Genomic DNA, 12,744 nt, shown 5'->3' with positions numbered 1-12,744 from the left:
CTCAACTGTTTTCAGATGTGTGAACATGATTGCACAAGGGTTTTCTAATCATCAATTAGCCTTCTGAGCCAATGAGCAAACACATTGTACCATTAGAACACTGGAGTGATAGTTGCTGGAAGTGGGCCTCTATACACCTATGTAGATATTGCACCAAAAACCAGACATTTGCAGCTAGAATAGTCATTTACCACATTAGCAATGTATAGAGTGTATTTCTTTCAAGTTAAGACTAGTTTAAAGTTATCTTCATTGAAAAGTACAGTGCTTTTCCTTCAAAAATAAGGACATTTCAATGTGACCCCAAACTTTTGAACGGTGAATTTAATCCAATATTGATATTTTTTTCATATATCAGTATTTTTTTAGTCATTATCAATGTACTAGTTTTTCTTTATTATTGATACTTTTTTTTTATTCAATTATTTTGTATTATTCATAAATTATGTATTTTTTATTAACAATGTACTAGTTTTTGTTTATTATTTATAAAAAAAAAAATTTTTATTTCTTCAATTATTATTTTTTATTATTCATAAATGATGTATAATGTACTAGTTTGTATTTATTATTTACACATTTTAGATTTTGTTTTATTCAAATATTTTTTGATATTCATAAATTATGCATCAATGTACTACTTTTTGTTTATTTACACATTTTAGATGTTTTTTTAATTCTTCAATTATTTTTTATTATTCACAAATTATTTATTTTTATTATCAATGTACTATTTTTGTTTATTTTTATTTTTTAATTTAATTTTATTTATTATTCATATACCTTTTTAAATGTATTTATGAATTATATATTTACTTTTATCTTTGACCAATATTTACAAATGATATATTATTTTGTATTTATCATTTGTGTATATTAGTTTATTTTATTATTGTTTATAAATCATACGTTATTATTTATTTTGATTTTGAATGAAATCAAATCCAGAATACTGGAGATAGCTGGGGTTAAAGGTCATGTTGGCAAAATATGACCATATTTCTACATTTAAACATCAAGTCATTTTATTAACCTATTTTAACATCCAGGTTATTATTTAAAAAAATGTATTCATAATTTTTTCTTATGTATTTATTATTTATATATACTATTTTATTATAATTTATATTATTTATTATTTAATCAATTATAACTATGAATAGCATTAAATTATTTTCAAAAAGAGTTATTAACAAGATAAGCAGCTTTTTTCTGTCACGCTCTCTGCAGATTGCGGTGAAGTTATTAAAATAATAATAAAATAATGGAAAAAGGGTTCCGCAGAGGCTTTACTGGTGTTATTAAAATAGTAAAATAATGCAATAAAGGTTCCGCAGAGGCTGACTGGTGTTGTTAAAATAATAATAAAATAATGGAATAAAGGTTCCACAGAGGCTGACTGGTGTTATTAAAATATTAATAAAATAATGGAATAAAGGTTCTGCAAAGGCTGACTGCTGTTATTAAAATATTAATAAAATAATGGACTAAAGGTGCCACAGAGGCTGACTGGTGTTATTAAAATAATAAAATAATGTAATAAAGGTTCCGCAGAGGCTGACTGGTGTTATTAAAATAATAATAAAATATTGGACTAAAGGTGCCACAGAGGCTGACTGGTGTTATTAAAATAATAATAAAATAATGGACTAAAGGTGCCACAGAGGCTGACTGGTGTTATTCAAATAATAAAATAATGGAATAAAGGTTCCACAGAGGCTGACTGGTGTTATTAAAATAATAACAAAATAATGGACTAAAGGTTCCACAGAGGCTGACTGGTGTTATTAAAATAATAAAATATTGTAATAAATGTTCCACAGAGGCTGACTGGTGTTATTAAAATAATAAAATAATGGACTAAAGGTTCCGCAGAGGCTGACTGGTGTTATTAAAATAATAAAATAATGGACTAAAGGTTCCACAGAGGCTGACTGGTGTTATTAAAATAATAAAATATTGTAATAAAGGTTCCACAGAGGCTGACTGGTGTTATTAAAATAATAAAATAATGGACTAAAGGTTCCACAGAGGCTGACTGGTGTTATTAAAATAATAATAAAATAATGGAATAAAGGTTCCGCAGAGGCTGACTGGTGTTATTAAAATAATAACAAAATAATGGACTAAAGATTCCACAAAGGCTGACTGGTGTTATTAAAATAATAAAATATTGTAATAAAGGTTCCGCAGAGGCTGACTGGTGTTATTAAAATAATAAAATAATGGACTAAAGGTTCCGCAGAGGCTGACTGGTGTTATTAAAATAATAATAAAATAATGGAATAAAGGTTCCACAGAGGCTGACTGGTGTTATTAAAATATTAATAAAATAATGGAATAAAGGTTCTGCAAAGGCTGACTGCTGTTATTAAAATATTAATAAAATAATGGACTAAAGGTGCCACAGAGGCTGACTGGTGTTATTAAAATAATAAAATAATGTAATAAAGGTTCCGCAGAGGCTGACTGGTGTTATTAAAATAATAATAAAATATTGGACTAAAGGTGCCACAGAGGCTGACTGGTGTTATTAAAATAATAGTAAAATAATGGACTAAAGGTGCCACAGAGGCTGACTGGTGTTATTCAAATAATAAAATAATGGAATAAAGGTTCCACAGAGGCTGACTGGTGTTATTAAAATAATAACAAAATAATGGACTAAAGGTTCCACAGAGGCTGACTGGTGTTATTAAAATAATAAAATATTGTAATAAATGTTCCACAGAGGCTGACTGGTGTTATTAAAATAATAAAATAATGGACTAAAGGTTCCGCAGAGGCTGACTGGTGTTATTAAAATAATAAAATAATGGACTAAAGGTTCCACAGAGGCTGACTGGTGTTATTAAAATAATAAAATATTGTAATAAAGGTTCCACAGAGGCTGACTGGTGTTATTAAAATAATAAAATAATGGACTAAAGGTTCCACAGAGGCTGACTGGTGTTATTAAAATAATAATAAAATAATGGAATAAAGGTTCCGCAGAGGCTGACTGGTGTTATTAAAATAATAACAAAATAATGGACTAAAGATTCCACAAAGGCTGACTGGTGTTATTAAAATAATAAAATGTTGTAATAAAGGTTCCGCAGAGGCTGACTGGTGTTATTAAAATAATAAAATAATGGACTAAAGGTTCCGCAGAGGCTGACTGGTGTTATTAAAATAATAATAAAATAATGGAATAAAGGTTCCACAAAGGCTGACTGGTGTTATTAAAATAATAAAATATTGTAATAAAGGTTCCACAGAGGCTGACTGGTGTTATTAAAATAATAAAATAATGGACTAAAGGTGCCACAGAGGCTGACTGGTGTTATTAAAATAATAAAATAATGTAATAAAGGTTCCGCAGAGGCTGACTGGTGTTATTAAAATAATAATAAAATATTGGACTAAAGGTGCCACAGAGGCTGACTGGTGTTATTAAAATAATAATAAAATAATGGACTAAAGGTGCCACAGAGGCTGACTGGTGTTATTCAAATAATAAAATAATGGAATAAAGGTTCCACAGAGGCTGACTGGTGTTATTAAAATAATAACAAAATAATGGACTAAAGGTTCCACAGAGGCTGACTGGTGTTATTAAAATAATAAAATATTGTAATAAATGTTCCACAGAGGCTGACTGGTGTTATTAAAATAATAAAATAATGGACTAAAGGTTCCGCAGAGGCTGACTGGTGTTATTAAAATAATAAAATAATGGACTAAAGGTTCCACAAAGGCTGACTGGTGTTATTAAAATAATAAAATAATGGACTAAAGGTTCCACAGAGGCTGACTGGTGTTATTAAAATAATAATAAAATAATGGAATAAAGGTTCCGCAGAGGCTGACTGGTGTTATTAAAATAATAACAAAATAATGGACTAAAGATTCCACAAAGGCTGACTGGTGTTATTAAAATAATAAAATATTGTAATAAAGGTTCCGCAGAGGCTGACTGGTGTTATTAAAATAATAAAATAATGGACTAAAGGTTCCGCAGAGGCTGACTGGTGTTATTAAAATAATAATAAAATAATGGAATAAAGGTTCTGCAAAGGCTGACTGGTGTTATTAAAATATTAATAAAATAATGGACTAAAGGTTCCACAGAGGCTGACTGGTGTTATTAAAATATTAATAAAATAATGGAATAAAGGTTCTGCAAAGGCTGACTGGTGTTATTAAAATATTAATAAAATATTGGACTAAAGGTTCCACAGAGGCTGACTGCTGTTGCACTGATAAGCGATGAATATGCTGCACAATCACAGGAGGCGGGGCCTTGTTAATTAGCATCACTGCCTCTCCTTGTCTCCTATGTGATGTGTCATATACAAACTGTAACCATGGCAACAAACGTACTGCTGAATTCACAGCAAAACGGAACATTTTGCAAAAGCCTGTTTATTGCATTGAGTGACAACAGGCGGTGTACCTAATGAAGCGTCCGGCGTGCGTAGGCTTATCAGGCGGCTAAACGAGCTGACAGACAGGCGCCAGGCGAGCGCCTTGATTAGCATTGTCGCGTTGAAGTAAACAACGCGGCCGACACTCGAGCGTTTGCACACTGCTGATTGAGTTCATGCGCGCATGACGGCCCCGCCAGCCAGTGCACGCCGCTAATTGCGTCAAACTCGCAGCACGACACTCCGATTTGTTTTTATTTGGGACTAATATTTAGCAGGCGTGTTTACAGCAGCTACACAGCAGGTATGGCTTTCCTTTTCTTTCACGCACTGCCGTCAGAGTGTCGCCAGTATAGGAAAACAATACGTTCTTATTGTAGTAACACCAGACAACGCACACACCTTAATAGATCGTACACACCTTATTAGATCGTACACATCTTATTAGATCGTACACACCTTATTAGATCCTTTTTTTTAAACTTTTGTAATGTACAGTAGGGTTACGTAAATAGACCATACACAATATAAATGGTAAAAATATGGCCGATGACAGAGCTTTTAATACAATCATCATTTCGTGATATTTTAACAGCGACAACGGTGGAAAGCAGCAAATAAAGTGTCTCTTTAAGTAACATTATCACTGGAGGACAAGGAATAGCTAAACGTGCTACACTACACACAGTAAGAGGTTGTATGTATACATATATATATATATATATATACAAATGTATATATATGTTTATATGTACTGTGTATATACATACAGTATATTGCTATATCATGTATGCATATTGGTATTGGTATATTTATGTGTATCATATATGCATGTATATACATATATATGTGTGTACATGTATATTTGTGTGTATATACTGTATATAGGTGTGTATGGTGTGTGGCTATATATAGACATATGTGTGTAAATATATGTGTATACATATATAAATAGATATATATGTGTGAATATAAATATATATGCATATGTACATTTATACATATGTATATATACATATGTACAAATGTGTATATATATATATATATACAGTATATGAGTGTTTATATGTATATATACATATGTTTATATACATATGTATATCATGTATGTACGTGTATAGGTATGTTTACTTACATATATATGTATATCATATATGCATGTATATACATATATACTGTATGTGTGTATACATGTATATTTGTGTGTATATATATACAGTATAGGTGTGTGTGGTGTGTGGATATATTTAGACAAATGTGTGTAAATATATGTGTATATCTATAAATATGTGTGTAACTATATATAAATATATATACATATGTATATATACAAACATATGTATATTTACAGTATATAAGTGTTTATATGTACAAATACATATATATATATATATATATCATGTATGTATACAGGTATATGTTTACTTACATATATATGTACAGTATATCATATATGCATGTATATACATATGTACATGTATATGTGTGTATACATTTATTATTTGTTAGTTTATATATATATATATATATATATATATATATATATATATATATATATATATATATATATATATATATATATATATATATAGGTGTGTGTGTGTAGTGTGTGTATATATATAGACATATGTGTGTAAATACTGTATATGTGCATATCTGTAGATATATGTGTGTATATATATATACATACACACACATATATATATAAGTAGATCTTTATTTTTTCCACTATCAAAACACTTTTGTTGTTTTTGTTATTGTTTACAGAGTGAGGAATTAAGTCCCTGGACGCGAGGATTTTGAGGGCAAACACTGAAGGATTTAATCAGAACTGCGATGAAAATGGGAATTATTCAGGGATCTTGAAAATTTTAGATATCATCATTGATATGACCGATACTGCCCCTGTCACTACTTGGTATCAGATCGATACCCAAACTTGTAGCCTCGCCCCAAAACCAATGTTAAGTATCCAACAACAGAAGAATAAGTGATTATTACATTTGAACAGAGGTGTAGTGTCGATTACCACTCAAAAATACTCCACCATGGGGCCACAGAAAGTTGCGAGTGCCAGCCCTTTGATAAAGACAAAGAAATAATTCATCATCTATATACGTCACATCATTTTCTACATGTAAAACTAGAATTATTTTCTAGAAAATGGGTTTTGTTTTCATATTTTCGGTTGCCTGGAACATTATAATTGGATTTACAAGGTTTCTTATTTCTGTGTTTTTTTGTACAATTGGGGTTTCTACTGACCTTTTTTGATGGATTACTAGGAAAAACTGAGATACAAGTGTATTATTGTTTTGTGGCATAACCGGAAAATGCAACATTTGAGGGTGTATTTTCCTGACATGGCATCAAACTAGCAGCAGGGATTTTGCATGAGAATCATTTTGGGGTCCAGCTGCAGTCAACAGATGTTTGCCGCTAACGAAGCAGATGCAGGAGGTCGCCAGGCGAGCGCCGCACAAAGACCGAGCGCACACCTGACAGGACAAACCACCCGGAAGGCTAATTAACGAGAGGGAGGCACCAAAATGTCCAAAGTTTGGGAGCAGGAAGTCAACAAACGCCACTTCCTGTCGGCTGCTATGTTTTCATGTCAGTGCTGAGAGGATGGCTTTTGGACATGAATATTGGTGAGGTCATCACAACAAATCATAGCATCTTGCATGATAACAGACTGGAGTGGCTGAGTCAAAGTTAGGATCAATGCATGTTTATTTATTTATTTATTATTACAGGACAATGTTTATTAATCACTACTATCAGTTTTCCAGAGTTCCAAGTTTTTTTTACCTGTTCATTCACGAGTCACATGTTTTATTCATTATTATTTTTGTATTTGTTTATTATTTATACATGATGTATTATTTTACATGTAGTATTCATATTATATTTTGTATTTAAGTCGTATCATTTATAAATTCTATATTATTTATCTATATAGTTTCTTTGATTTATTAGATCCATCCTTTTTTTTATTTAGAAATTAGAAATTCTTATTCATATATTAGTTCATATGTATTTTTTATTTATAAAGTGTGTATTTTTTTTCATTATGAATATACAAGTTTTTGTTTTTCTTACATTTTATGTTCGTTTTTTTAACTATTCATGAATTGTTTTTTTGTTTTTTTTAACTTATAAATCATTTATCAGCTTTAATTCATTGTATTAGTATTTAGAAATGGAATATTTTTTCCATGTATTATTTATTTTTTATTTGTTTATTATGAATAAATTATTTGAAAAAAGTTCATATTTTGTTTATATATTATTTTTATTTGAAAATTATTATTTAAAATATAAAAATATTTATTAAAGATATATATATTTTATTTATTTTATTTTATTTGTTTATTTATTTATTTACTTTTATAGAATTGTATTGAATTACTGCGATGAGGTGGCGACTTGTCCAGGGTGTACCCCGCCTTCCGCCCGAATGCAGCTGAGATAGGCTCCAGCACCCCCCGCGTCCCCAAAAGGGACAAGCGGTAAAAAATTGATTGATGGATGGATGTATTGAATTATTCTGTTTAGGTGTTCGTTTTTTAATTATTTATAACATTTAACTTATTGATTTTTTTTTTTATGTATTGGTTCATATTTATTATTTATAAATGAGGTATTTTCATTAACAGTATACTCGTTTTTGTTTTTATATTCATACATTTTAAAATAATCTTTTATTTATTATATGAGCAAACATTTTTTATTATTATTAATAAATTATGTATTCTTATTTATATATTGGTGTTTGTTTATTTTTATTTGACAAAATATAATATGTTATTAATTATTTATATTAATGTATATATTTGTTTTTATTTTATTTTATGTTTTTCATGTTTTGTTTGTACATTATTATTTTTTGAAAATTATTATTTAATTCTAAATTAAAAATATATGTTATTTTTATGGAATTGTATTGAATTATTCTGTTTAGGTGTTAGTTTTTTTAATTATTTATAACATTTAATTTATTGATTTTTTTTAATGCATTGTTTCATATTTATTATATTATTATTATATTTTTATATTATTTATTATATTATATTATTATTATTTATTTAGTATATTACCAAACATTTTTTTATTATTATTTATAAATTATGTATTCTTATTTATATATTGGTGTTTGTTTATTTTTATTTGACAAAATATAATATGTTATTAATTATTTATATTAATGTGTATATATTTTTTAATTGTATTTAATTTTTTTCATCATTTTTTCATCTTTTGCTAACTTTGTAACATTTAAGGATTCCATAACTATTTTTGAGTACACAAACTTAAGTGGAACATTTAGAGAACTTCTAAAGCCACCAACACTCAAAAGAGTATTTCAACTCATCAAGTTCCAAACCATGGTGTGTTGTCACGTGACAGTCATGTGACAGTCACGTGACAAGATCAGGAAATGACCTCCCCAAAATGGCGGCGTGTCAGGTAAGCTAGCTCGCCTCCAAAAGCTTTTTTTATTGCCATGAAAGCTAATTTTTAAAGCCTTTAAACAATTTTACTGCTTTAATAAGGTGGCAGATATTACAATGCAACTATATCTTGTCAATGAATGTTCATAAAAGAAGCTATGAAAATATTACTATCAGTAAAGTTAAGTGTAACTTTTTTTAAATGTTACAATTCAACTGGTTTTCTAAATTCATTTTTAAAAAGTTAGGGAAATAATGTAGCTTTTATCCTTTAAAAATACTATGGAACGCCTGACGTGACATATTTATCACAATAGCAAAACATGTTAATAAAACAAGTGTCACTGTTTCAATGGTTGTACATGAATATATGTTCTTTTTTTAAATTCCAACTACATTTGTACATCCCCACAAAAAAGTGTTGAGTTGAACAATATAACAAATTGGTTATGTTGCAAGAGAAAAGTGTTCTATTTGGGTGTTTTATTGATAACAATCTTTTATTGTAGTTCATTCTGTCAGAAGGCACTTCTGATCTCTTCTCATGTAGTCAGCACTCGAGCAGCAGCATTCATTACAAGCTGAGGGAACTTTCTCAAAAAATATATTTCTTTTACAATGAGTGAAAAACAAGAACATAATATCGATGAAGTGATGGAAAAATTGCTGCTAATACTGTGTATGTGTTTGTATTTGTTTATTATTTATAAATGATGTATTATTTTCTATAAGTTTTGATATTGATATATTACATTGATGTATTATTTTGTATTTATTCATAGTTTATAAATTGTGTAATTTTTATCATTAATATAGTCGTTTCTGAGTATTATTTGTACATATTAGATGATTTTATATTTATTAGTATTCATAAATTATTAGCTTTTATTACATTTACATCTATAAATGATATATTTTTAATTAAGTATTATTCCTATTTTAACTTTCATTTATTTTTGTTTATAAATTATATTTATATATTAATTTTTGTTTATTATTGTTTAATTTAATAATGTCTTTATTTTATATCGGCACTTCTGATCTCTTCTCGTTCTAGTCAGCACTCGAGCAGCAGCATTCATTACAAGCTGGGGGAACTTTCTCAGCGCTGCACGTCCACCATGTCCGCGTCAAAAAAGATATATTTGTCTTACAATCAGTGAAGAACAAGAACTTAATATCGATGAAGTGATGGAAATAGTGCTGCTAAAACTGTGTACGTGTTTGTATTTGTTTATTATTTATAAATGATATATTATTTTATATAAGTTTTGATATTGATGTATTACATTGATATATTATTTTTTATTTATTCATAATTTATAAATTGTGTATTTTTTATCATTAAAAATCTCTAAAGGCTTAGTGGCCACATGCGTGGACATCACCTTTTTGCTCTTATTTCCAAAATTGTGTATACTACTGAATTGGGGTCTTATGGCCACTTATGTGGACTTATACTGCCATCTGGTGGTGCCTGAAGAGTATAACATACAATGGAATTTGGGGGAAAAAAGTGTAAAAATAAGAATTAGCATGCCACTAAACATGAAGTACACGTTTGTCTTTGTTACTTATGGACTAAGTACATCATATCAAAAGATGATTCTCAGTTTTTATTCTAATTATGGTCCAATAAGCCCAAATAGCAAAGACAAATAAAAAAAGCATGTAAACAAACAGCTTGGGCCCTAAGAGGTTTTTAATTTAGTTGTTTCTGAGTATTATTTGTACATTTTAGATGATTTTATATTCATTAGTATTCATAAATTATTAGCTTTTATTTATTACATTAACATCTATAAATTATATATTTTTTATTTAGTATTATTCATATTTTAACTTTCATTTATTTTTGTTTTTAAATTATATTTATATATTAGTTTTTGTTTATTATTGTTTGATTTAATAATGTATTTGTTTTATATCGGCACTTTTGATCTCTTCCCGTTCTAGTCAGCACTCGAGCAGCAGCATTCTGAACAAGCTGAGGAACTTTCTGCATCTCTTAGCATGAGTGAAAAACAAGAACATAGTACCAATGGCGTGTTACTACTAAAAATGTGTGTTGTCTGATATTTACATATTGTAGTCGTGTGTTGAGCAGCAGTCTGAGTCACACGAGTAAGTACCCGCATCCGTCATTCTGAACGCTAATTATTTTGACAAGCACACGTATATACATGTCTCCTTCGGCTGGCTGCGTTGCCGTGGCGACCGTGTCACTCGTACCAATCAAAGTCAATCGTGCCGATTGTTTTTCTGTTCCCACACTGCTTCACTGTCGCGCCGTTCAAAGACTATTAACGACAATAATGATGATAATAATAACTCACTATCATTGAGGTTTTGCAACACACAGCAGATTAACAATAATTCTTCTCTCGGCCAGCAGAGGTCGCCATGTTTCAACAATGCCTACCACGCCCACGTCTTACGCACACAGGTAAGCCCCGCCCCCTTCCTCGGCAGCAGAACGCGGGATTGAGACGCAATGTGTTAGAGTACAAATACATGAATATGTATATACTATCATATCACATACTATTATGTGATATGATATACCATTTTATACCACTGCATACTATTATATAACATGATTTACCGTTTTACTGTATACCATTATATACTGGTATATACCATTATATGACATGTATTACCCCTATATACTATTATATAACATGATATACAACTTTATTCCACTGTATACTATTATATAACATGATTTACCGTTTTACTGTATACCACTGTATACTGTTATATACCATTATATAACATTGTATACCCCTATATACTATTATATACTATTATATAACATGATATACCATTTATACCCCTATATACTATTATATAACATGATATACCATTTTATACCACTGTATACTATTATATAACATGATTTATCATTTTACTGTATATCACTGTATACTGTTATATATCATTATATAACATTGTATACCCCTATATACTATTATATAACATGATATACCCTTTTATACCACTGTATACTATTATATAACATGATTTACCACTTTACTGTATATCACTATACTGTTATATACCATTGTATAACATTGTATACCCCTATATACTATTATATAACATGATATACCATTTTATACCCCTATATACTATTATATAACATGATGTACCACTGTATACTATTATATAACATGATTTACCGTTTTACTGTATATCACTGTATACTGTTATATACCATTACATAACATTTTATACCCCTATATACTATTATATAACATTATATACCATTGTATACCCCTATATACTATTATATAACATGATATACCATGTTATACCACTGTATACTATTATATAACATGATTTATCATTTTACTGTATATCACTGTATACTGTTATATATCATTATATAACATTGTATACCCCTATATACTATTATATAACATGATATACCCTTTTATACCACTGTATACTATTATTTAACATGATTTACCACTTTACTGTATATCACTATACTTTCATATACCATTATATAACATTGTATACCCCTATATACTATTATATAACATGATATACCATTTTATACCCCTATATACTATTATATAACATGATATACCATTTGTATACCACTGTATACTATTATATAACATGATTTACCATTTTACTGTATATCACTGTATAGTGTTGTATAAATATTATGTAACATTTCATACCCCTATATACTATTATATGGTATGATATACCATTTTATACCGTTATATAACATGATTTTTACCATTTTACTGTATATCACTGTATACTGTTATATAACATTTTATACCCCTATATACTATTGTATAACATGTTATACCATTGTTTACCACTATATACCTGAATATACTATTACTATTAAATAACATGAT

The 12,744-nt window shown here is 28.8% G+C and overlaps 1 protein-coding gene across 4 annotated transcripts in view; it reads left to right on the top strand.

Moving 5' to 3' along the window:
- The first annotated feature begins 8,812 nt into the window (after positions 1-8,812).
- Positions 8,813-12,744, top strand: part of LOC133633777 (arf-GAP with dual PH domain-containing protein 1-like) — a 77,210-nt gene continuing 73,278 nt past the window's right edge. The window contains exons 1-2 of one of the 4 annotated variants that reach the window (XM_062026447.1): positions 8,813-8,879; positions 11,259-11,309. In XM_062026447.1, the coding sequence (XP_061882431.1) occupies positions 11,267-11,309 (43 nt within the window). In that variant the 5' untranslated portion in view covers positions 8,813-8,879; positions 11,259-11,266. The remainder of the gene's footprint in view (positions 8,880-11,258; positions 11,310-12,744) is intronic. The other 3 variants (XM_062026446.1, XM_062026448.1, XM_062026449.1) reach the window with 3 other exon arrangements.

The sequence above is a fragment of the Entelurus aequoreus genome, linkage group LG18 (genome assembly GCF_033978785.1).
Source record: "Entelurus aequoreus isolate RoL-2023_Sb linkage group LG18, RoL_Eaeq_v1.1, whole genome shotgun sequence".
NCBI classification, from domain to species: Eukaryota; Metazoa; Chordata; class Actinopteri; order Syngnathiformes; family Syngnathidae; genus Entelurus; species Entelurus aequoreus.
The sequence above is the reverse complement of the archived record's forward strand: the minus strand, read 5'-3'. Positions and strand labels throughout refer to the sequence as shown.